The sequence below is a fragment of the Brachyhypopomus gauderio genome, chromosome 1 (genome assembly GCF_052324685.1).
Source record: "Brachyhypopomus gauderio isolate BG-103 chromosome 1, BGAUD_0.2, whole genome shotgun sequence".
NCBI lineage: Eukaryota > Metazoa > Chordata > Actinopteri > Gymnotiformes > Hypopomidae > Brachyhypopomus > Brachyhypopomus gauderio.
In genome coordinates, this window is record NC_135211.1 from 18,647,324 (window position 1) to 18,674,691 (window position 27,368).

Below are 27,368 nucleotides of genomic sequence, written 5' to 3' on the forward strand. Positions count from 1 at the left end.
CACGGTTCATGAGTCTCAGGGATGTTCACCTTCAGTGTTTTACTCAGAGGAGATGCTGGATTTCTGAAGACTTGCTAGTATTTAGGTAATTTCCAATTTTCCATTCCACAGTGTTCACCACGAGCTTTGTTAACGTTATATAAATATAAAGTTCATAAGAACAAAAATGTAATGGAGTTTTTTTTTTTTCTAATTGACAGAAATAATCTCAAAATGGACTTTTATTCTACAAAGATTTAATTGCGGGGAATCAGATAGCTGGAGAATGCTCCTCGTATGCAGATGGGCTTTGATGCTCTCTGCTCTATCAGGGTGCTTTTGATTACAGCCATAGTAACATGGTGGTCCAACTATCAGAGTCTGCCAGGAGAATTACACAAACATACAGAGGCTCTGTGGACACTGGCAGCCTCTGGACCTCAACACTCTTTATCTTTGGAGTAGATTCAGACACCCACACACACACACACACACACACACACACACACACACACACACACACACACACACACACACACACACACACATATATATGTGCATAAAGTCAAATAGCCATTTGCAGTCTGATTGAGTTCAGTAATATTTGTGCCATTTATGGAGGGTGGTGTGCATGTGCACTGATCTGAACTGATTCAGGTTTTTAGGTCAGAATGAATGTCTCATTAGTTCAAACAGACGTGCTGCTATTAGAGAATGAGAGGGGAGGGTTACATGTGTGAGTGGAAGCGTTAGGACACTAACACTATTATCTGCTCCAGGGCACTGGGAATCACCTCCCGTGGCACGTTCCTGAGCAAAGATGCGTTTGGAGTCCTGTCAGGACATTCCACTGTGTCCACATAACGCACTCAGGACAGTAACAGCTGTGAGACAGCTAACAACCTGCCCCCTTTCAGGACTGGGAGAAAATATTCAGTCCTGTTTTTTTTATATATATATATATATGTTCAATAAAATTAATTTTAATTCAGTTTAACATGCGGTGTATGCACTCTTAGCATCATGGAGAGTTTATCTATCAAGTGAAGCCCAAGAATTTTTACCCCATATATGTTTGCCATATGTGGTCGTGATCTACTGCTGTGCCCTTTACTATAGAGATCCAATCTCATGGAGATAGTCACTTAGCAGCAGGGCCGGGTGGGGCTCGGACAGGCTGTAAACGTGTTGATCACAGATGGCGCCCCTCCCACCCTGCGTAAATGAGAGGAGAGGAGTGAAGGCACCTCACTGCGTGGAAGTGAGCCCCACTTCACTCTCACACGGGCTTGGGGAGACGCCGAGAAGCCAGTCGTCTGTCTGGTGTGACACAGACGCAGAGGAAGTCCCTAGGCAAGGACGACTCCTGCTTCAGCAAAGAAACACGGAGGTGAGGAAGTCAGTCCATGTCTCTCCTCCTCTCTCTCCTCCTCTCTCTCTCCTTTTTTCTCTTTCTATCTTTCTCACCTCTCCTTTCTCCCTCTATTCTTTCTTCTCCTTCACTCCATCACTTGCTTTCAGCCACTTAGTGATGCTTGGACAAGGTGGAAACTACAGAGTGGAAGGAGACATCTCTCAGCTGTCAATCATATCCAGTCATGCAGGGGGAAAAGAGAAGAAATCACCTTCTCTCTCTCTCTCTCTCTCTCTCTCTCTTTCTACCTCTCTCCCTCTTCTCTACCTATCTCTATCTACCTCTCTATCTCTCTCTCTACCCCCCTCTCTCTCTCTACCTCTCAGTTCTTCTTTAAACATGCATCTTAACAGAGTTGGAATGAAGCTTGTAGTGAGCAACATTGGTTCTTTCATGATTTGCACTGACAGGGCTCAAATCTAAACCCTGCTATGGTGAGGCATGCTCACGACTGTCTGTGCCTGGCACCCAGGACACCACGCAGCGGGAGATCACCACAGTTTCACAGAGCCACTCTAATGACCAGCCCAGTCCAGGGGGTCTGCTGGCTCCAGATCAGCTCTTTTGAACTTTTTGTGTAACTGAAAATCACAGAAAATAAAAAAAATGTGTTGTCATAGATTTGTGCCTAATACTCTTCCTAAATAATAATAGGAATTATCTATAATCATCGTACAGTTGTTGCCTCCCTAAAAAAGAATGAAAGAAAAAAATAGAAAAGAGAAAAAAGAAAGAGAGAAAAAAGAAAGAGAAAGCAGATCACTTGTTTTGAGCTTCATTGGAATCTTTGGAACATAAAGAGAAGCACTAAACACACACTCATAAAACAACAACACGAATATGTTGCCTGGAGAATTTCAGATTTGCCAATTTACAAGCAGCTCTCTCACAAATCAAAGTTTGCTGCCTGTGTGCACTTGTGCAGATATCTTGGGGGCCATGTCTGTTTGGAAGAGCACGGCACAACTCTGAACACACGCTGCATGAGCACGCCTGCTTTGAACATCCTCGGTTTTAATGTTCTTTCATTACCACCCATCTACATTGGTTTTAATCCAGATTGCAGAGGACGCTGTGCATGGCTGTACGTCCCCACAGACTGTACGCTCTCCTCCCCAGTGCACACTGGGTCACACTTTTCAATTTGGTGTGGAGAAGAAAAGGGGGATTGAAGTGAAACCCTCTCACTTAGGCGCAAAACGTTACATCTATTCTACTTTGTTCTGGACTTTTGGGAGCAGCAGTAGGGAGCTGGGAAGGCAGCTATCCGTTTACACTTTTGTACCAGGCGGCGGCTGCTGTAATTATATTTTGTGGTGCCTGGTTCCCTTTCAGAGGCCTTGTGGCCACAGAATGATGAAGAAAAATGAAACTCTGTTGGAGGGTTTGGATTCTGTTGGAGAGAGCCGATTCTGCTGGAGAGATTCTGTTCAACTGTGTTGAAGGGATTGGATTCTGTTGGAGGTATTCAATTCTGCTATAGAGATTTGATTCTACTGGATAGATTCGATTCTGTTGGAAGGATTATGTTCATCTGTGTTGGAGGGATTGGATTCTGCTAGAGAGAGTCGATTCTGCTGGAGAGATTCAATTCTGTTGGAAGGATTCTGTTTATCTGTGTTGGAGGGATTCGATTCTTTATGTTAAAATACAGCCGCTCAGCTGTAGTCTGACTCCCTGCCCTCTTTGTGCTCATGTTGTGTGATCAGAGAGCGAGAGAGGGATAAAGAGAGAAAGCAGGGGGAGAAAGAGAGAAAGCAGGGGGATAAAGAGAGAGAGAGAGAGAGAGAGAGATAGAGAGAGAGAGAGAATGAGAGAGAGCTGGTGCATGTTGAGAAGAAACAGTTTCCAATTAAGGCCTTTGCCAGCAAAGAAAAGACCCTATGTGATGGAAGATTATGTATGAGATAATGCGGGTCATAATGGTGAGGACGGCGTGGGAGGAAAGCACTGCAGAATTATATTAATTAGTTATGGACTCTGTCCTTTTAAAAAGCAAAGGGTCTGAGGACCCTGCAGGTCCCTGGTGGCCCAACACCACTGGCCACTGTTAGCTCCACACGTGGAGGAGACATGTGTACTGTTCACACCTGCACACACAGCAGACATATGGCACATCCTTAGATTTCAAATCTGCTGCTTTCTGTTCACACACCTCTGAATTTGAAGACACGGTTTGTGTCCTGGGGCTTCTCTTCTCTTGCCATAATTCGCTGCATGTTTTGAATAAAGGGAATAGATTCATGTGACACTCGATTTATTCAGTGTGTAGTTAATGTATGGGTGAATACACAGCCTCTAAGGTCTCCTGTAATAAATTGCTTGCTGTCTCTCATTCAGTTCTATATTACACATTTCCTTTATATTTCCATTTTCATTATTCTTGCAGGTTCGGTAATGACTATGGTTCATCATGTAAAGAAATCTTACTCCACTGGTGCAGTTCGTATCATGGGTGAGTAATTATGGGATAAGTCTGCTTCTAAGATTTATGAGCCAATTTGTTGATTTTTTTTTTTTTTTTCTTTGACCCTTCCATTTCAAACACATGCGTGTTCAACACAGTGTGTCTGGATCGTGTGTGTTACCACTCTGACACTGCAGCACAATAAAAACTCCTCAGTGCCTAATGTTGTATGTACTTTGATCTTAGCAGTATTCATGAGAATCATTTTTTGTCTTATTTTGCATCCTCCTGATGGATTTGACAGACATATGTCAGATGTGAAGCAGTCTGTGTCCACATGGCTCACACACACCGTGCTTCAGTGAGGCGTGTTTGGTTTTTGGTTACTGTGTCAAGTCCAGGTGTGTATGACGCAAACCTTCTCTTTCCAGCTCATGTCCAATTAGATTAGTCCCTCAACCACGGTGCTGTTTGCATCTCATAAAATCATTTCACTGCATATTACCTTGTCGATAACTAATTACCTGCTCGTTAACTTGCTTGCCAAAAGCCAGAGGGGCACTGGATTACAGGACTTGTGTGCAGAGAGACAGCTAGGCGGAAAGGCAGAGATGAGGGCATCGATGTCGTCTGGGGCAGGCGTGTGAAGCAGACAGGTGTGAAGCAGACAGGTGTGAGGCAGACAGGTGGGCGGCTCGCATGACTGATGCTGCCCCAGCACACCAGAGCCTGTAAGGGGAACTCAGACATGTCAGATGGCTCCTGCAAGCGGTGGCATGCGTGCGTGCGTGCGTGCGTGCGTGCGTGCGAGCGTGCGTGCGTGCGTGCCACATTAGCCTGAGATGGACTGTAGACTGTGGACTGTGGACTGTAGACTGTAGACTGTGGACTGTAGACTGTAGACTGTAGACTGTAGACTGTGGACTGTGGACTGTGGACTGTGGACTGTGGACTGTGGACTGTGGACTGTGGACTGTAGACTGTGGACTGTGGACTGTGGACTGTGGACTGTGGACTGTGGACTGTGGACTGTGGACTGTAGACTGTGGACTGTGGACTGTGGACTGTGGACTGTGGACTGTGGACTGTAGACTGTGGACTGCTCCATCAGGCATCCCCAGATAATTCAGCGCATCTCATCCACGTTTACTTAACATGCAGGATCCGGCCTCCTCGATTTGCACTAATCAACTGATAAGACGAAAGCCCTTTCACCATTCCCTCCAGACTGAAGACTGGACTCCTAATGGTCATTAGTGGTAATTATGGTCCCTAACTGGCACATCCAACTCAGTTGTCCAGAGTAATAAGGAGTGAGTTCCTGTCCCGTGCCACAGGCCGCGGGGCCTCCACACCAGAGTGCTTCACAACACAAGCTTATCTCCCACCATACCCCTCCACCCCCAGATAAAAGCCAAGTTAACTTTCCGGTGCCATAAACCGCAAAACGGCGGAGAACATTGCCAAAGTTATTTGAGCCCCACCACAGGACCATATCTGAAATTATGTGTGAGAGTGAGTGTGTGTGTGTGTGTGTGTGTGTGTGTGTGTGCACGCGTGTACGTGTGTGTGTGTGTGTTGTGTAGGCACTGATGTGTGAATGCATGTTGTGTCTGTTTACAGCATGTGCAAAATGGTACAGTTTTGCCTTCCTCATGTGGACCTGTGTATTTTTGTGTTTGTGTGTGTGTGTGTGTGTTTGTGTGTGTTTGAGTGTGTGTGTGTGTGTGTGTGTGTGTGTGTGTGCACAATGGTACTGCTCTCCATTCCTCATGTGGACCTGAGTGTGAACAATATGAGTTGAGATTTTGGATGGTGCATTTTTCTGATGTTACAGCTCCAGTGAACATGTATGCTCAAGAAGCTTCCCCTTCTCCCTCGCTCTCTCCTTTCTTTTCTCCCCCCTCTCTCTCTTTTGCTCTCCATCTCTCTGACTACTTGCAAATCAGGCATCTCTTACCTGCTCCCCAGGGTCTGACCTGCAGAGGAGAGATACTTATCAACCCACACGGAACTGGTAGAGGGAGAGAGGGACCCAGTAACATATGCATGGACGTCCCCAGCAGCCTGCTGCCTCCTTACACTCTCTTCTCCTCTTCCTCCCTCTTCCTCTCTTATCAGTGCTGTATATTCTGACTGACGGCAATCTGGGTTAGAGACCACAGATTCAGCGACTCTGGCAGAAACAGGAAGTCTCTTCAGCCTTGTAGTTGTCTTTTTAAAACTGTGTGCTATGGTTTTATGGTGGTGCCCTGACATCTAAAACAAACATGTCCACATTAGCTGAACTACGCAACATTCAGTAAATGAACCACACAACATTCAGCTTGGTTTAGTGGCCTCCAGTGGTAAAGCTCTGTAGCGCTGCCTGCTAGCATCTTATAGAAGACTTCTTCGCACTGAGAACACTTCTTATAGACCGCTTAACACTGTGAACTCTTCTAATAGACCGCTTAACACTGTGAGCTCTTCTAATAGACTGCTTTGCACTGTGAAAACTTTTTATAGACTGCTTCACACTGTGAACACTATTTATAGACTGTTTCACACTGTATGCACTTCTTATAGACTGCTTCACACTGCCAACAGACAGCTGAAAACGTCATCAGGTTATGTAACAATCAGGAGTTTCAGCTTCACTGCAAATTTCTGTTTTAGCAGTTGTTTTGAAATTGTTTCTAAAGTTTCCACTGGTCCAACTAGACACTTCAGGCCATTAGATTTGAAGGTTTTTGTTTTCTAACTGACATGGACTTGTTTTAGTTTCGTGATTGGCTGTACAGAGCTGTGTTTCGTTTCATGCTTGGCTCAATTGATCTGTGTTTCATTTCGTGCTTGGGTGTATTGGACTGTATTTTTGTTTCGTGTTTGGCTGTGTTCCGTTTCATCTTTGGTTGTATCGGGCTGTGCTCCATTTCGTGTTTGGCTATATTGGGCTGTTTCATTTCATTTCGTGCTTGGCTGTATCGGTCTGTGTTCTGTTTCAAGCTTGGCTTTATCAGTCTGTGTTTTGTTTTGTGTTTGGCTGTATTGGACTGTGTTCCGTTTCATGCTTGGCTGTATCGGGTTGTGTTCTGTTTCGTGCGTGGCTGTATCGGGCCGTGTTCTGTTTCGTGCGTGGCTGTATCAGATGTGTTCTGTTTCGTGCGTGGCTGTATCGGGCCGTGTTCTGTTTCTTGCGTGGCTGTATCGGGCCGTGTTCTGTTTCGTGCGTGGCTGTATCAGATGTGTTCTGTTTCGTGCGTGGCTGTATCGGGCCGTGTTCTGTTTCGTGCGTGGCTGTATCGGGCCGTGTTCTGTTTCGTGCGTGGCTGTATCGGGCCGTGTTCTGTTTCGTGCGTGGCTGTATCAGATGTGTTCATCCTGGGACTGCTGCCTCCCTTGACATAACATGGCGTCCCTTTATCCTGCCAGCTGGGGTGTGCAAGCTGCATCTGCTAAACATCCATATGAATGTGCTCCTTTATTTCTTTATTATTTTATGTGATGTGTGTTGTGGAGTAGATGGTGTGATGTGTGTTGAGGGGTAGATGGTGTGATGTGTGTTGAGGGGTAGATGGTGTGATGTGTGTTGAGGGGTAGATGGTGTGATGTGTGTTGAGGGGTAGATGGTGTGATGTGTGTTGAGGGGTAGATGGTGTGATGTGTGTTGTGGAGTAGATGGTGTGATGTGTGTTGAGGGGTAGGTGGTGTGATGTGTGTTGAGGGGTAGGTGGTGTGATGTGTGTTGAGGGGTAAATGGTGTGATGTGTGTTGAGGGGGTAGATGGTGTGATGTTTGTTGAGGGGTAGGTGGTGTGATGTATGTTGAGGGGGTAGGTGGTGTGATGTGTGTTGAGGGGGTAGGTGGTGTAATGTGTGTTGAGGGGGTAGATGGTGTGATGTTTGTTGAGGGGTAGATGGTGTGATGTGTGTTGAGGGGTAGGTGGTGTGATGTATGTTGAGGGGGTAGGTGGTGTGATGTGTGTTGAGGGGGTAGGTGGTGTGATGTGTGATGAGGGGGTAGGTGGTGTAATGTGTGTTGAGGGGGTAGGTGGTGTGATGTATGTTGAGGGGGTAGGTGGTGTGATGTGTGTTGAGGGGGTAGATGGTGTGATGTGTGTTGAGGGGGTAGATGGTGTAATGTGTGTTGAGGGGGTAGGTGGTGTGATGTGTGTTGAGGGGGTAGATGGTGTAATGTGTGTTGAGGGGGTAGGTGGTGTGATGTGTGTTGAGGGGGTAGGTGGTGTGATGTATGTTGAGGGGGTAGATGGTGTGATGTATGTTGAGGGGGTAGATGGTGTGATGTATGTTGAGGGGGTAGATGGTGTAATGTGTGTTGAGGGGTAGGTGGTGTGATGTGTGTTGAGGGGGTAGGTGGTGTGATGTATGTTGAGGGGGTAGATGGTGTGATGTATGTTGAGGGGGTAGATGGTGTGATGTATGTTGAGGGGGTAGATGGTGTAATGTGTGTTGAGGGGTAGGTGGTGTGATGTGTGTTGAGGGGGTAGATGGTGTGATGTGTGTTGAGGGGGTAGATGGTGTGATGTGTGTTGAGGGGTAGGTGGTGTGATGTGTGTTGAGGGGTAGGTGGTGTGATGTGTGTTGAGGGGGTAGGTGGTGTAATGTGTGTTGAGGGGGTAGGTGGTGTGATGTGTGTTGAGGGGTAGGTGGTGTGATGTGTGTTGAGGGGTAGGTGGTGTGATGTATGTTGAGGGGGTAGATGGTGTGATGTTTGTTGAGGGGTAGATGGTGTGATGTGTGATGAGGGGGTAGGTGGTGTGATGTGTGTTGAGGGGGTAGGTGGTGTGATGTGTGTTGAGGGGGTAGGTGGTGTGATGTGTGTTGTGGAGTAGATGGTGTGATGTGTGTTGAGGGGGTAGATGGTGTGATGTGTGTTGAGGGGGTAGGTGGTGTGATGTGTGTTGTGGAGTAGATGGTGTGATGTGTGTTGTGGAGTAGATGGTGTGATGTGTGTTGAGGGGTAGATGGTGTGATGTGTGTTGAGGGGTAGGTGGTGTGATGTGTGTTGAGGGGTAGATGGTGTGATGTGTGTTGAGGGGGTAGGTGGTGTGATGTGTGTTGAGGGGGTAGGTGGTGTGATGTTTGTTGAGGGGTAGATGGTGTGATGTGTGTTGAGGGGGTAGGTGGTGTGATGTATGTTGAGGGGGTAGATGGTGTGATGTGTGTTGAGGGGGTAGATGGTGTAATGTGTGTTGAGGGGGTAGGTGGTGTGATGCGTGTTGAGGGGGTAGATGGTGTGATGTGTGTTGAGGGGGTAGGTGGTGTGATGTGTGTTGAGGGGGTAGGTGGTGTGATGTATGTTGAGGGGTATGTGGTGTGATGTGTGTTGAGGGGTAGGTGGTGTGATGTGTGTTGAGGGGTAGGTGGTGTGATGTGTGTTGAGGGGTAGGTGGTGTGATGTATGTTGAGGGGGTAGGTGGTGTGATGTATGTTGAGGGGTATGTGGTGTGATGTGTGTTGAGGGGTAGGTGGTGTGATGTGTGTTGAGGGGTAGGTGGTGTGATGTGTGTTGAGGGGTAGGTGGTGTGATGTATGTTGAGGGGGTAGGTGGTGTGATGTGTGTTGAGGGGTAGGTGGTGTGATGTATGTTGAGGGGGTAGATGGTGTGATGTGTGTTGTGGAGTAGATGGTGTGATGTGTGTTGAGGGGTAGATGGTGTGATGTGTGTTGAGGGGGTAGGTGGTGTGATGTGTGTTGTGGAGTAGATGGTGTGATGTGTGTTGAGGGGGTAGATAGTGTGATGTGTGTTGAGGGGGTAGGTGGTGTGATGTGTGTTGAAGGTTCTCACAGTCATGTTTGGGAGTCATGGCCGCCTACACTATCCTTTCTCAAACATTCACTTGTAAATTGGATTTGTGGTGAGTGTGGATGGTTGGGATGGATGGATGTAAATGTACTATGTGCAACACCATACATCAGTACCACAGCACTGAGGCTTTATAAGGTTGCAGATCAGCTGTGAGTCTCCCCATCTCTGTCCTCAGAAGGAACATTCACATCTCTGCATCAAAACTTGTTGTGGTCTTACTGAGGTCTCAAGATCTCAAGCCAAATTATTCATGTTTACTTTCCAGTACAAAGGCTGGAAAAGTCCTACACACACACACACACACACACACACACACACACACACACACACACACACACACACACTTCTGTCCCTTGCCCTATAAAAGCACATTAGAATCTAAGATTAATAAGACAAAAAAAGATACATTTACTTATCTTTTAATCTGTATGTGGGTAAATTCCACCATACAGTTCAGCATTATACATTCCTTACAACACACACTAAACACATTCATTTTTGTGTTTTAGCAGGTCAGTGATAACAGCATCATTACCATTGCCCCCGTATTATGCAACAGCAGTGTCCACTCAGTTTGTAGTCTGGGGCCAAGCGGCCCGGGAGCAAGCCCGCCCCGGCCCAGTCCGCCGCACCGAGCCAGACCACACAACCCATTGTCAGCAAACTAATAATGAGTGTAGTAGTGCAGTAGTGTAGTAATTACCCAGTCTGGGATATCAGTGCAGTATTTATGAAAAACACTGTGCTTTAACAAAAGGACGAGGTCGTGTACGCGGGCGGGCTGGCGGGCTGGCGGGCTGGCGGGCTGGCGGGCTGGCGGGCTGGCGGTCCATCCCGTGATTAGTATTCCAGGAGCGATGGCTGCGTGTCCAGCTCAGGCTGATAAGACAACCTGACATTACGATTTCACTGCCAGCTTCAGCTGAAGGTGGTATGGGGGGGAGTTGATAAACATGACACCTCCTTGTACTATAAAAATATACTGCGTGGGGCGCCGTCTGCTATGCAAGAAGCAGGGGTGGCCAACAAGCAGAGAGGATTGTGGGACTGCAAGATTGTATTGATCCAGAAAGGTGCAGTCAGTGAAGCAGGTCATCCCTCCAGACTAAATGAAGAACATTTAGAGATATACGGGGTCATATGCGCATCAAAATTGAACATTTTTATGTGCATCAGAATTCAACACTGAGCCCACTGACATCTGTGTGAGATACCAGAGCCCAACACACCTGCATGTGAGATACCAGAGCCCAACACACCTGCATGTGAGATACCAGAGCCCAACACACCTGTATGTGCGATACCAGAGCCCAACACACTTGCATGTGAGATACCAGAGCCCAACACACCTGTATGTGCGATACCAGAGCCCAACACACCTGTATGTGAGATAGCAGAGGCCAACACACCTGCATGTGAGATGCCAGAGCCCAACACACCTGCATGTGAGATACCAGAGCTGAACACACGTTTATGAGATACCAGAGCCCAACACATCTATAAGTGAGCTACCAGATATAACATGCCTGTATGTAAGAATCACAAGAACCCCAGCACCCAACACACCTGTATGTGAGACACCAGTACCTAGTACACTTGTAAGTGAAATACCAGTAGATATGCTTATTGGCTACCAGCACACAGAGTGCATATAGGATACAGCACACAAAACAGCTACATGTAGGATACTGGTATACAAGCCTTAATCTTTACTCTTTACGCCATACTCCTTACTCCATACTCCTTACTCCAAACTCCATACACCATACACCATACTACTTACTCCTTACTCCATACACCATACTGCTTATTCCTTACTCAATTATCCTTTCTCCATACACCATACTCCTTATTCCTTAGTCATTTGTCCTTACTCCTTACTCCATACAACACACTCCTTATTCCTTACTCCATACTCCTTACTCCATACTCCACACTTCAAACTCCGTACACCATACACCATACTCCATACTTCTTACTCCACACTCCATATGCCATACTCCTTATTCCTTACTCATTTCTCCTTACTCCATACACCATACTCCTTATTCCACACTCTACACTCCATACACCGTACTGCTTATTCCTCACTCCACACTCCATACACCATACTCCTTATTCCTCACTCCACACTACATACACCATACTCCTTATTCCTTACTCCACACTCCATACACCATACTGCTTATTCCTTACTCCATACTTCTTTAGTCCTTTTGCTCCATTTGCTCTGCTTTTATGGCGCTGCTTTGACCTCAGGAGATTTTTACTGAGATGGTGTGTCTGCTGATGACATCATGTACAGGAGTGTGTAAGTGTGTGTTGTATATGCTACCACAAAAGACAAGACCTATTAAGAGAACAATATAAAGAACACGAGATTGATTTTGCTCATGATCAATTTTGGTTTTCATGTTTATTGTAGCACGGAATTCCCACTGAGCTCATACTAGATAGATACAATACATTTTGTGGAACACATACACTCTCACACATGTAGCCATGAATCTGGCTTCTTAACAGTACAGTGGCCATTTTAGAAATGTAATTAGCCCAAATATAAACAAAGAATTATTTCCATTGTGACACACATTAAAGAGAAAAAAGAAGGTAGCGAGAGAAAGAGAGAGGTAGAGAGAGAGAGAGAGAGATGGAGAGAGAGGTAGATATATATAGATATATAGATAGAGATAGAGGGGTGGAGAGACATAGAGAGAGACGTAGAGAGATAGATAGACACAGAGAGAAAGAGAGAGAGAGAGAGAGAGAGGGAGAGAGAGAGAGCATAGGGACTGTGGTGTTTCTTTCTGCTGTATGCCTTTCCTCACCATTGTACATGGCCTCTCCAGTGGTATAAACATGCTGATGAACTTTCCGATACAGCATGGTCTCCTGGATAATGTAGTTTTGCGCAAAGCTTTTCACACATTCTGTTTTTCTCCTCTTTGCCTGTACTGGGAGCAGGTAGCAGATTAGGAAAACATAAGGACAACATAGTCCTGTATTCACTATTGCAGCTGCAATCATCACACACACACACACACACACACACACACACACACACACACACACACACACACACACACACACACACACACACACACACACACACACACACACACACACACAACAGACACACATAGTGATCAAAAACAGTAAATTCTTACTTCTTACACACACAGACATGCACTGATGCAAGCAAGCACACACAATCACACAATCACAGAACTGGCCTGAAATGAAGAAAGCTGCTGTCCTGTGTAGACGAGCCTGTTCAGGCCTGATAGCCATTAAGCATTCATGACTCATCTGGATCTTATATTATAACGCCCTGAATTTTTCATGCAACCCTTCAATGGCAGGAAAAAAGTGGAATTGAAATGAAATGTTGTCTGCACACCCTATCTGAGCATTAGTGAGTCAGAGCCTCATACTGTCACAAGGCCTGTCAGAGGATTCGTTCACTGGATACAATCATCTCATCTGGCACGGCAGGACTGCAACGGGTGTTTGGACACCGACGGGATGCAAATGCAAGAATGCAGGGGAGGAGGTGTCCACTCAGGGGAGGAGGTGTCCACTCAGGGGAGGAGGTGTCCACGCAGGGGAGGAGGTGTCCACTCAGGGGAGGAGGTGTCCACGTAGGGGAGGAGGTGTCCACGCAGGGGAGGTGGTGTCCACGCAGGGGAGGAGGTGTCCACTCAGGAGAGGAGGTGTCCATGCAGGGGAGGTGGTGTCCACTCAGGGGAGGAGGTGTCCACTCAGGGGAGGAGGTGTCCACGCAGGGGAGGAGGTGTCCACGCAGGGGAGGAGGTTTCCACGCAGGGGAGGTGGTGTCCACGCAGGGGAGGAGGTGTCCACTCAGGAGAGGTGGTGTCCACCCAGGGAGGAGGTGTCCACGCAGGGAAGGAGGTGTCCACTCAGGGGAGGAGGTGTCCACTCAGGAGAGGAGGTGTCCACGCAGGGGAGGAGGTGTCCATGCAGGGGAGGTGGTGTCCACTCAGGGGAGGAGGTGTCCACTCAGGAGAGGTGGTGTCCACGCAGGGGAGGAGGTGTCCACACAGGGGAGGAGGTGACCACGCAGGGGAGGAGGTGTCCACGCAGGGGAGGTGGTGTCCACTCAGGGGAGGTGGTGTCCACTCAGGGGAGGTGGTGTCCACGCAGGGGAGGAGGTGTCCACTCAGGGGAGGAGGTGTCCACTCAGGGGAGGTGGTGTCCCTGTAAGCCCGGGCGTATCACCATGCCATTCCTCCACTCTGTCGGGTTACTTTTCCAGCCTCTTTCGCATAGGATCATTAAACAGAAATAATTCATTTTTGATAAAGGTCAGAGCCACAGTGCGTTTCCCTCCACACGCCCATCGATGCGTCTCACCAAGACGGCCCGGGCCATTGCTTTGCCAGAGAGAAAAAAAAATTTATTCCTCTTCAAAAACAGTTGCCTAGCACCGATTAACATTGGCATCCAAACAACAAGCTCGACTGTGAATGGCGTTGGTGTTGAGTAGCTACCTGTTCTTGTTGGGATTTGCCTTTGTTGTTATTTGGTAGTTACTCTTCATCCGGGCCTCTCTGCCTCTCTCTCCTCCCTCTCCACCTCTTTCTCTCTGCATCTCTCTCTCTTTCCACCTCTCTGTCTTCCTCTCTCTCCACCTCTCTCTCCACCTATCTCTCTCTGCATCTCTCTCTTCTCCACCTCTCTCTACCTCTCTCTCCACCTCTCTCCACCTCTGTCTACTCTTCTCCACCCACCAGCTCTTAGTGTCTTCTTACTTGCCCATGTTTGCACATCCAGGAGCACAACGACAACAGCGACTGTGAACCAGATCACTCCAGCCTCCCAGTGTCTCCTGGGCCCAGTGTGTTGGGGGGGTACTGGGATAAGCCAAGACTGCTGTACAGGCTCTGGGGCCCATCCGTAGGAGTGGTTGATCAGCTCCGCCAAGCATCCACACACTCACTGGAGGACTAAGCTGCCCACAATGACTTTAGCAGAGACCAATTAGAGGGTTTAAATAATTATAATCAAGTGTTTAAGTAATCAGGATTGAGTAATTGCAATCTAATATGACGGTGAAATTACCCAGTCTGCTGAAGAGCATCTGGGGCTGTGTGTCTTTTCCAGCAAAAGCCTGTAGAGGGCGATATGTTTTAGACTGGCTGTAACACATTATTCAAAAACAAATAAAAAAAAAACATTTTAAACAACAACGAAAAAAAAAAACTATCCTATAGAATTTCATCTCTCAAAAACATATTGAGTGGGCTTTCAATGACAATCATTTTGAAAGCACTGCAGTATTGATCTGATTGATAAGATTACTGGATGCTTTTATTGGATTTGTGTGTTTACACAGTTTACTGGACCAGTATAATTTCCTAAACTTATGATCTGAGAGCAAATGAGTTTCAAGTAAGAAGTGAACAGATCAGTCCATGATGTCTGACTTTGAGAAGTGAACAGATCAGTCCATGATGTCTGACTTGGAGAAGTGAACAGATCAGTCCATGTTGTCTGACTTGGAGAAGTGGATGTACATGTGATATGTAGAAGGAATAGTGAAGACAAAGGTCTTTCTGACAGACAAAACATATTTTAAGAGCAGCACTGTGAGATAAACACACAGAGAGCAACTGTAATGTTCCTGCCACTGTGTTAACTGTCCTTGTGCTGACTGCCCCTGTGCTGAAGGCCCCTGTGCTGAAGGCCCCTGTGCTGAAGGCAGTGCCCAAAATCTCCTGAGCCTGCAGAGTTCTCGTGGCCCAAAGTGTGAAGCTGCGCTGCACTGAAACACTCTCCACCATGAGCATGTCCTCCAACAGCACTACACAGGAAACGGGACCTTCCCAAGTCCACTGCTTAGATTTCACAACGTCCACGGATGCGTGCCAAGCATTGGGCCTCAGTGGCTACGTAGTCACCAGTCCGAGGAAAGGCCTGTCAAGGGCAGGTTAAGATCAGGCACAGCAAGGGTTCTTTCTGCACACCTCTTTGACATCATCCAAAGGCGGGAATGCGACTGGTGGTCTGACGGCTTGGCTGTTTTGTACAAAGCTCAACAATCTTGAGTTTAATCAATGCTAACCAACAAAGCCCAGGCCTGACCCCATCTCAGGCACTGCTTCAATGTCTCAGATCCTTCTCCAATGTCTCAGACCCTTCTCCAATGTCTCAGATCCTTCTCCAATGTCTCAGACCCTTCTCCAATGTCTCAGATCCTTCTCCAATGTCTCAGATCCTTCTCCAATGTCTCAGACCCTTCTCCAATGTCTCAGATCCTTCTCCAATCTATCAGACCCTTCTCAAATGTCTCAGACCCTTCTCCAATGTCTCAGATCCTTCTCCAATGTCTCAGACCCTTCTCCAATGTCTCAGATCCTTCTCCAATGTCTCAGGGCATTTCCCAATATATCAGTCCTTGTTTCAAGGTACATTTCCATTAGAATTTGTATATTATTTTTAAATATATATTACATGCAGGCTGTATATAGGCATCTACCTTCTCATTTGCCTCAAACCCTTCCCCAATTTGTCATGCACTATGCCAATGTCTTAGGCTCCTCTCCAATTTCTTAGATGCTATTCCAATGTCTCAGGCTCTTTTCCAATGTCTCAGGCTCTTCCCCAATGTCTCAAGCTCTTCTCCAATATCTCAGGCTCTCCTCCAATGTCTCAGGCTCTGCTCATGAGGTCACAGAGTGGGAATGGTAGTTCACTCTCACATCTCTTGAGCAGACGAGACAGAGCATGTCACCAGTGTTCAACGTGTCCCCCCTTTTCTATGTCCTTTTTTCTGTTATTTTTTCTTGCAAATACTGTACTCTGTCTATTGACTCTGTGCGTCTGGCTTGGGTGTCTCTCTGAGCAGACAGTGGCTTGTGTGCTGGGTTTTTGTGAGCGCTGTCCGTTGCCTGGCTCTGTAATCTCCTGAGCGTCTATGCCACCGTGGCTGAGGGATGGTGTACACTGCTGCCACGGCGACAGCGCGCAGAAAACGTTTACACGGCGCCTATTGTGCACGCAGCCGCCGCTCCAGGAACAATGAGGTGGGAGGAGGAGGCAGCTGATTGGCTGGCTCTGTCTGTGCTCTCCGCCAAGGCACACCGCATCCAGGGATAAAGAGTGTGACTGTAAGAAAGAGGCGGAGAGGTGTGTGTGTGTGTGTGTGTGTGTGTGTATGTGTGTATGTGTGTGTGTGTGTGTGTGTGTGTGTGTGTGTGTGTGTGTGTGTGTGTGTGTGTGCATGCGTGTGTGTTATTATTATCATAAACAGGTAGGAGGATTTTCACCTTAAAACAGATCTCATTGCCAATAAACCCCATACGTAACTGAATATGATGTCTGCTGTCTTCACCATCTGGATGTACCTTCTAGAGTACTCTATTCTCTTCTTCTTCTGTTCTTCTCCTTCTTCTTCTTCCTCTTCTTCTCCTCTCATTCCTTTCTTTCTTTCATTCTTCCTACCTCCGTTTCTGTTTCTTTCTTTCTTTTTTTCTCTTGCTCTATTTGTGTCTCTGTACGTGTGAGAGAGGGGGACACAGGAAAAGCAGACGCAGAGAGGAGTTTTGAGAAATGGAGATCAGAGAGCGAGAACAAGAGCGAGAAATAAAAGGCCAGCAGTTATTTATTTAACTGCTGCTCTGTATACATATTTAATGAGAGGAGAGCACCTGCTGAACAAAGGGACGCTCAGGCCTTTCTCTCTCTGTAATTGCACTTGTGCAAAATGACCCTGATATGACATTGAAAATGCGCTCGGCTAAAGGAAAATGTTCGCTTCTCTAGTGAGTTCAGGTTCCCTTACCACACTCGTTGAGACCACACACACACACACACACACACACACACACGCCTTGTTAATGGACACGAAGCCAACAACACAGGGCAATAGACAAGCTGTCAGCCTGGTACTAGGAGGCATTAATGCGATCCCATGGTTCAATTGGACTCAGTGCAGGGACCTAGTGCCTGGTGCTTATTACAGTCACTCCAGACTGAAAGAAAGAGAGAGACAGAGAAATAAATAGATAGATAGAGAGAGAGAGAGAGAGAGAGAGAGAGAGAGAAAGAGAGAAAGCTAACCCACCAGTGAAATAGCAGTTTAAAGGCTTGCGTGATCTACAGCTCCTGGATGGAATAACCCCCTGAAAGCAGGGAGAGAAGTGGAAGAGATGCTGTATAGAGAGCACTGTCTCGCTATGTCGCACAGTGTCCCAATGTCTCTGTTTCTCACTGTGTCTCACTGCATCTCACTGTGAAGTGCACAGAACCAGAACTAGCTTCACCACTAGATGAAGATTAAACATTTTGGCATGTTTATTTTCAGTCACTCAGTGCTAATGCCGAGGTTGAGGCGGTCACTTTGCGTCAAAGTAAAGAGTTGCTTTAGTCATGCAAACAGTGGAGTTCTCATTCGTCTCCATCACCAACACTGTGAGACCAGTCACAGGTGGGATTAGAGATCTTAGGGGGATTCTGGACATCGTTGTCGTCTTACTCTGGTCCGTGGCTGGTCTACTAATACCCCCGTTAGTAGCCTGTCTGGGGCTCGTCAATCACACTGAGAGGCTCGATATCCATGCTACCCACCTGAGCAATGCAGATTAACGTGGGAGATCTTCTCAGATCAGAGTGCACAGTGGCAAGGTTAAATCAGCTGTGGGGTAGAGGGACCAGGACCAGGACCTTTGATCTGCTAAACAGGCTCTTGTCAGGCAGCTGTGAAGGATGAAGCCTTCTCCCTCAGTGACAGCACTACAGCCCGGCCATCCGGAAGCACAGAGCCCCGTAAACGTAAAACACCATCATCCCCCACCCCTCTGGTCCTCGCTGGCGTGATCAGAGCAGGCCCCCAGGGCAGGCTGCCGTAGACACAGCAGCCCACTCTAATCAGGACATTAGAGGCTAGGCCAACAGGGGCTTGTGCTGAGAGACAGGAAGAGGGTAGACATCGCAGCAGAGAGCAGAACCAGTACCGATTATGGGAGTGTGGGCTGTGAAATTTGTAGGTAGCGTAGCGCATGTTCCAGTCCAAGAGGAAGGGAGAGAGAAGAACAGCAGGTGAGAAGCTGAGGTGGGCTCTCGGGAGAGCATCAGGAGAAGCACTATGGATAATTGATGTGCTTCAAAGAGAGCTCAATCGGGCAAGGTGAGCTCAGAGCAGCGTTCAACCACCAGGCCTTCAGCGAATACGACGAACAAAAAAGCACAAAGGAAAAAAGAATGAATGCAGAAAGTAAAAATATACACCATTCAACATTTACAGTTTAACATCTCTAAATAAAACAAGCACTCCAGGCCAAACTCGTACGGCTCCACCACGCGTGAGCTGCTGCGTCTCCAGTGGGACACGGCGAGACGAAGGGACTAGGGAAGGACTACAGCAGTCGCCGGCTCGGACGGGCGGCTCGGACGGGAGGCTCGGACGGGAGGCTCGGACGGGAGGCTCGGACGGGAGGCTCGGACGGGAGGCTCGGACGGGAGGCTCAGACGGGAGGCTCGGACGGGAGGCTCGGAGGGGAGGCTCGGACGGGAGGCTCGGACGGGAGGCTCGGACGGGCAGCTCGGACGGGAGGCTCGGAGGGGAGGCTCGGACGGGAGGCTCGGACGGGCGGCTCGGACGGGCATCTCGGACGGGAGACTCGGACGGGCGGCTCGGACGGGCGGCTCGGACGGGAGGCTCGGACGGGAGGCTCGGACGGGAGGCTCGGAGGGGAGGCTCGGACGGGAGGCTCGGACGGGAGGCTCGGACGGGAGGCTCGGACGGGAGGCTCGGAGGGGAGGCTCGGACGGGAGGCTCGGACGGGAGGCTCGGAGGGGAGGCTCGGAGGGGAGGCTCGGAGGCCATTTGATGCTCCTTTTTGTGGCATGTTCTCCCCTGGCCGAGAGGACGCCATGACCTCGCTCCATGCTCCTTCAACGGAGTGTGAAGACAATGCAACGACACAGACACACAGTTATCACAAAACACCGTCACACTGTGCATGCAGAAACACCCGCCTGAAACGTCAGCGCAAGCTCTTCATCTCCACCGCACTCTTCATCTCCACGCTGTCAGCCCAAACACGTTGCCTTTCTTGGCAGTACTCTGGTCAAACAGATGTGAGCTCAGACTTCTGACCGTGCATCCGGATCTAACCAAACCAAGCAGTCCGGTCTTAGGGGCTGAGGTGGACACACACACCAGGCTTACACCCTATTTCTGCAGGGGACAGCAAACTCTACAAAACTAATCCACTCCGGCTTTCATTACCAAATGACAGAGCACCCATAATTAATATTTGATTGAAAAATAATTCATATTTAATTTTGTAATGTAATTAATAATAACATAATGAATATTTCATGGTTAAGTTGTAGGGTTGATGTGAGACCAGGAAACATGTCAGGGAGCAGGTTTTGGGGTTTTTTTTGTGCATATATATTTTGTTACAGATTTAAGATCCAGATTTATTGAAGTGATGTGTAAGTTAGAGCATGCTGTTGAACTCATAATTCTGAGTCGAAACTAAGTATATTCAGTAGGACTTAGCTTTGTTTTATTAAACAGATCTAAAAAAAACTCGGACCAGAACAGATGCAGAAGGCTCTGATACACAGCTGTCGCAACCATAAAGGTGGCAAACATAAATCAACTGGATGGTTCTGATGAAACACACCATTTGTCTACCTGAACAAAAAAACCACACCTGAGTTTCAGGGGTAGAGGGAGGAAATCTATGATCTAGCCCAGGCTACTTCAAGCCAAGTCCACTATCAATCTCACACTGTCAGAGGGGACGGGAGGGGACGTTGTCTAAAGACATGTCCATTTCTTTACTGAACAAATAACCAAAGTCACCTTCTCTTATTCCGACTGCCAGTCCCAACAGTCTTGTATTTTAGCCTGGCCTCCTGAATATTAATATTAAGCTTGTTATTGATTCTTCTTGTGCCAAATATGTGCAATCCCATCAGAGATTTAAAAAATGCTGGCCAGTAAAATACTGAATCAGATAGAAATATGCTCTTTGTGTGCACTACATCTGCGCCACGGTGAGAAGAACAGAATTCCTGATTCCCCATGAAGATAAAGCATTACACCACAATACAGCCAGAAGACGAGGAAGAAAAGAGCAAGCAAGATACAATCTGACTGACATTTGCTATAATGAAACAGACACGATCTGAAGTAAACACACATTACCCTTTGTTACGAGCAAATAGCAATTTCCTCCTATATGTTTAATTACATAGGTAGCATGATATGATTGTGCATTCACAACACCAAAGGCTTAAAACAGATGTTCCAGATGCACATGGCTCAAGGCTGAAGGTGGAGATTCAGCCCAGGAACATTTTTACTAAGGAGCTAACTGGTGTGTTGCCAAGGATAACCAGATCTCATTTGGACTGAGCTGGCAGCTTTCATCAACAACGGGTTTCCAGCCTGATCTTTAGAACAATGTCAACGCATCTACTGGCTTTGAATTTTGCCAAAGCACTGAAGATCTTTCAGAAGCACCTCACTGAAGACCTTTCAGAAGCACCTCTCCAGTGAAACTGGAGTTTGGTTTGCAGCATCTTGCCAAATAATACAGGTGGAGTGACTTCTGCCACCGATTCATCCAGCACCGGTCCATGCAAAATGTGACACCAGAAAAAAGGGTTTGGCCTGAAGGTTTATAACATTGAAACATCCTGATCTTCAGTGGCCACCAGTGCACTGAGTGTTGTGGGATGTAGTGGTGTGTAGGTGGGAGGTGTAGTGGAGTTGACATGCCCTTCAAACGCAGGTAATGGCAAACATCTGCCTCAGCTTATCCAATCGGACCACGCACAGCACACAGGCCTGTGGAGGAGTGGAGACTATCCTCTCCTACACTGCAGTAGGCCTCTCCCCCCCTCTCTCTCTTTCTCTCTCCCTCCCCATTCCCCCTCTCTATCGCTCTCATTACCTTTCTCTCACTCTATCTTTCTCTAGCACTTCTGTTAGTCTTTCTCCCCTGCTCTCCCACTATCTCTGTCTCTCTCCTCTCTTCCTTTCTCCATCTCTTTTTTTATTTTTTCTTAAATTCTCTCTCCCTCTCTCTCTCTCTCTCTCTCTGTATCTTTATTTCTTGCCAGTGTCACCCTAACACTCATCTTTTTCCTTCTTCTCTCTACTTCACCCTCTCCGCTCCTTCCTCTCCCACCGTCTCTCTCCATCTCTCTTCCTCCCTGCTGCCAAACCGTATTCTACATGTATGCTAACTGCTCCCTGCGACAGGCAGCTGATGCTCAAGGGGAGACAGCAGCTCTATGTATAATTAAACATCTCACTGCTGCGCTGTAAAGGCCAGAGGAAGGAGCCAGTGTAATCTTGGCCTGAGGATCCTCGATAATCAACACACAGCCACACGGCCTGCCGGAGCGCGCGGGTGAGGCAGGAAAAAAAGTCCATGCTGATTTGTATGACCCATTTGAATCATGCACACCTCCCACTCCCAGTTTGATTCATTTTTTAATTAGAGAGACAGTGTGAGAGGGGAAATTGTCACTGCAGATCTCAGATGATGAAGTAAGAGGCAGAGTTTAACAATGAGAGAGACACAGTTCATGTGTGTGTGTGTGTGTGTGCGTGTGTGTGTGTGTGTGGGTGTGTGGGGTGTGTGGGGTGCGTGTGTGTGTGTGTGTATAATAATATCTCTCTCTCTCTCTCTCTCTCTCTCTCTATATATATATATATATATATAAATACATATGTATTATACAAAATGCCCAGTAGTGTGGTGTGGTTTCTATCTTCACGTCTTAGTGCAGACATCATGGCGGTTGTCACTTGTTTTTGCTCTGCTTGCTTTGCTCCTGCTCAGCACAACGTACGCTCGCAGGAAAATGAACTGCAACAACACAAAAATGCAACTTAATCAGCGCTGGTGCAGCACACTGAGCTGAAGGTGAGCTGATGGTGAGCTGAAGGTGAGATGAAAGTGAGATGAAGGTGAGCTGAAGGTGAGCTGAAGGTGAGATGAAAGTGAGCTGAAGGCCACCACTCAGTCCTCACGATCAACTGCGTCTGTCCTGGAGCCTGTAATTCCACTGTCTGATGTTCAGACGAGAGCCACGTTCTCCAGCACAAATCACACAGAAAGTGAACAGCAGCACAAACAGAGTGAGAGCCATTACTCACGAGCCCGCCTGGCTGTTTCCCGTAGCTGAGTGGGGTTGTCAGCCAAAAAGCATCTGGCTAATTCACCTGTGCAGCTCACAGAACAGCACTGGGAGACACTTATTGTGTTTGTTTATTTATTTCTACTGATCAAAAGCTGCAACATGATCCAACAAAGGCTGTTTAATAACCGCTCTTAACGAACAACTCAAAAGCCCTGACAGCATGGTTAAGGCCGATTGTCTGTAAGTGTATTATTTGGACTGGTGTAAGCGCTACGTCGGAGAGGACGTACTATATTCACATGCTTGTGTGGCAGGAGGAGCGGAGCAGAAAAGTGGAGAAAGCAAACGTGTGTGTGTAATGAGTGGAGCTCTTTGGGAGAGTTTCTCCTGCCCTGCTGGTGACGAGCACCACTCTTCAACCCAACTGTTCAGCAGAGGATGAACAGTCCACCGACACATCCCTCACCTTCTAAAACACAAAATATCACACTTCTACTGACAGACACGCAACATGAATTAATCCACATACTTAGATATTTCTGACTGGGTTTGATGTTTTGTTCAAATCTGCTACTTAAAAATACATCAACATGTACAGGGACTTTGAGGAGAACAAGCAAGGAGCTGGAGGAGGGTGGGGGGATAGAAAGAGAGAAAAAAGGTGGAGGACGGGGTGGAGAGAGAGAGAGACAGAAGGTGGAGGATGGGTGGAGAGAGAGACAGAAGGTGGAGGATGGGTGGAGAGAGAGAGAGACAGAAGGTGGAGGATGGGTGGAGAGAGAGACAAAAGGTGGAGGATGGCGGGTGGAGATAGCCAGGTTGCATTTCCCTTATAGTAGTATGAGAATGAGGAGCTGAAGATCCCACCCAGGGCTTAAAGACTTCCCATCAGACCCTGTACCCAGCCAAGACTTTGTCCCCTTCAATACACACCAGCGCCCCCTACTGTACATGCCAGTCCACACCCACAACGCCTGACATATATGAATAGCTTTTCTTTTTTTTTTTTCAAAAATACAAACCAAAATGTCTGTTTCAAAACAAACTGAGAGAGCTGAGACTCTGGAACATCACTACAGACACAGAGGGACATTTCAGCCTTTATCTTTGCTGACTGGCTGGTCTTGGGGTTAAATAAGGTTACAGAAGTGTTCTCGTTTCAGAGGTAGTTGATCCTAACTCCTTCATAGCTACAGCAGCTCAGCCCCCAAGATGTCTGTGACACAGGCATTCAGACAGCAGAATTAATGTTTCCACACAATAAGCAAGGTTAATATCCAGCTGACAATGACCAAACTCACCCTGCCAACAAGAATTGGATCGGGTCCAGAGAACTCCTCCAACACAAACATTTGATTCCAAACCCATCCTCTTTTGGCACGAATGAGAATTCTTTGTCCTTCCAGTGGCCTGGCTCGCAGGCCTGGGGCCGAGGTGCCGTGTAAACTCAGGGACTGATTGTGGAGCGGCGCCGTAGAGCAGCATGGCACACAGGTAATCCACACCAGCAGCATCCGGGTCCAGGCGTCCCGATGCGTCTCCTCCCTCCGCCTCTGCATCGTTCTCACGCACGGTCTCCTCGGTGGTCTGGTGTCTCTCTCCTCTGGCAGGCTGTGGAACGGTTAGTCTTTTGTTCTCCGTACGGCAAAGCTCAGGTTCATGGTGGACCCGGGGTCACGGAAGCGCAGGGATCAGCCTCCTGACGGGGAAGGGAGGAGACATGCAGAGTAACTCCGCCTCCATCGAGTGGCACATCAGCGTGGAAAACCTATGGAGGAAAGGCAGAAAGAAAAAGAGTGAAAATACACATGAGCATGTGGAGGCAGAAAACGAGGCGAACAGGTTGTGTGTGTCTTTGATAAAGAGGCACACATCTCAGGTAGTGATTACAGCCCATCTGCACAAAGGGTGAGGTGTGTTTACACTCCAGACTCTTCAAAATGCCACAGTCGGTTTTGTTACAATGTGTAATATAAAAAAAGAATGAAGATGTTTCCATTTCAGTGCTGGCACAGTGCTTGTGATCGTACTGTGGGACTGAGGAACTCTAACCAGAACACACAGAACATGATCATACAGCACCTTGGAATAATCACATACGCTTCATTGCCCATATTTGTTAGAGTTCCCTTGACCAGAGAGAATAAAATATCTGGGATATTTTATTTAACACAATACTACTACTACTACTACTACTACTACTACTACTAATACTACTACTAATTATTATTATTATTATCATTATCATCATCATCATCATCATCATCATCATCATCCATTTTTCAATGGGACATCCTGAATAATAGGACTTCCTGAATATCAGTATTATTGTCATAAAAAGGTTCTTTCTATTATCAAACTATATGTTCTCTAAATGTCTTTGCTTGAAAATGCACTGTGATGTAAAACTGGAGGTTAGCAGAGCACCAAGCGTCATTTCTGCTATAAAACCTTCCTCGGAATTTCTTTACTCCATTTTTATTAATGCGCAGAGGAATTTGAACCATCAAGTGCAGATGATGTTGAACAGTGGAACATGCTGCGAGTTGCATTTGCTATTGAATCAAGACCTTGTATTGTGTGCGGTTTGAAAGGCATTATGAAATGCGCAACTTATTCTTGTTAGATGAAACATAATTACAAACAAATCAACAACAGCACGCATCAATCTCTGCAATTTATCGCACAATGCTTTGACAATAAACACCCAAACAATATCGTGCTTTCAGCGTTAATAAACGGGGTTATTTGATTGGGTGGTAACACGAGACTACGACAAGTTCTTCCCAGTTTACGTTTAAACGGTTAGAAACATTAATGCGCTAAGCAGACATCCAGGAGCGAAATCATTACGTTGGTTTCTGCGCGGAGGAATCGGCGAACGCATTTAATTTTAAAAATGATGTTTTTGAGAAAAAATCCGTTATACGATACAGTCTACTACATCTGGAAGAGCCTTAAACTTATAATCACATTGCCTATATATGTTTGCAGCGCATGTAAAAGTACAGTCACAAAATACTACCCCCCCCCCCCCCCAACACACACACACGCACATGCACACACAAACACATACAATATTCTTATTCCTAACAATATATATCATTCACTGACTTGGGTAGAAAGCACGAGCTTATATCGCGCACACAGACCGAGATGCAAGACAACGTATTTTAATCTGAGTAAAGAGTACGCGATGCGTCGCGGATTGCCGGTATATTTCAGCACCACAGGAAGGGGACAGCTCCCAATCGAAAAAGTACGAAATTTGCCTTGACGACTTGTGTAGAAAAATGAAATGTACTGTTACTTTTAAAGGCGATGCTGTTATTCGATGCTACACTATTGCGCACACATTAATTTACACTTCAGTAAGACTGCTTTTGGCGTCTCTGCTCAAAACAAATTGTAAGACGAGTTGACGAAGTTAACCATGGTTACCACAAACCATTTTTATAAAGAAATGAATTATAGTTCCTCGTTCTGGACTGAACAAGCGACTCAGACCAAATGAACTGTAAAATGACGGAGTAGTTTACTGTATGGTCCACAGAACGCAATGGTTAAGGCTGTCAATCTGTCTCAGGCGCCGATCAATCATTCCGGGACTCACAGCCGTTCTCCGTTCTCTTCGCACATATATAAAACCCCGCTACGCTGGACAGCCTCGGCTAAAGCGAGCAGCTTTCTACATAAACACAGCCATACACCTGTTAATCCACGTCTTCTGAAAGGTACTTACTGTATTTCACTCTTGAGGTCTTCACCATCTTACGCACGGAAGAAAAAAGGACGTGACTTGTTTCAGAAATTAGGCAGCATTGCCGTTTTTTAAAATATATATAACAATTAATCTACGATTAAACTTTGTTAGCGATCGGGAAATAATAATAATAAGAAGAACGGTAATACAAGTGTGTGCAGGTAGGATCCTCGCAGGACGGCGACTTGCAGGCGAGCGGGAGTGGGGAGCTCCGGAGGATGAGTGCGAGTGAGAGATGGTGGCGCGCGCTTCGGAGGAAGAGCCTGCCCCTTTACCGCGCGCAGCAGGCTGATGGAGACGCAGCTCTACAGTCTTGGAAACGAATGCAGGAGCTCCTACCCTGGGAATACACAACTTTTAAAGATGTGCGGCGGCGTTCTTGTTTTCTCTCTCTCTCTCTCTCTCTCTCTCTCTCTCTCTCTCTCTTTCTCTCTCTCTCTCTCTCTCTCTCTCTCTCTCTCTCTCTCTCTCTCTAGCAGGCTCGCGCGTTAATGTGTCGTGATACACGTATGCGACGTTTATTGTAATTTAAGATTGTTTCATTCACTGGTTTTGATTCACTATTACATTTTAACAAAATTTTACAACAATATAGTATGGGAGAATGCGTCGCCTGGTGTAAATAATTGTCATATTGCCTGCTATCTTTTATGGAATTTAAATACATTCGACTCTTTGACCGGGCGAGTTACACTAGACTGTGTGTAATTGCAGATACAAAAACAAAAAATGTCTTATCTTATTCGGGCTATGTAACAAATAAACAGGTTCCATGTCACAGCGTTTACAAAGACGGATCTAAATTAGTTAAACGCCTGAGAGTGTCCTAAGAGTGGAGTCCAATACACCTATATGACTTC

At 46.9% G+C, this 27,368-nt stretch overlaps 1 protein-coding gene across 4 annotated transcripts in view; it reads right to left on the minus strand.

Moving 5' to 3' along the window:
* Nucleotides 1-26,882, minus strand: part of cdh8 (cadherin 8) — an 88,887-nt gene extending 62,005 nt beyond the window's left edge. For 2 of the 4 annotated variants that reach the window (XM_077000474.1, XM_077000467.1), the window contains exons 1-2: nucleotides 26,488-26,882; nucleotides 24,047-24,513 (exon numbers count right to left, since the gene is read on the minus strand). In XM_077000474.1, the coding sequence (XP_076856589.1) occupies nucleotides 24,047-24,304 (258 nt within the window). In that variant the 5' untranslated portion in view covers nucleotides 24,305-24,513; nucleotides 26,488-26,882. Of the gene's footprint in view, nucleotides 1-4,324; nucleotides 4,386-12,439; nucleotides 12,638-24,046; nucleotides 24,514-26,487 lie in introns of those variants that run through there. The other 2 variants (XM_077000483.1, XM_077000494.1) reach the window with 2 other exon arrangements.
* Nucleotides 26,883-27,368: the final 486 nt, after the last annotated feature.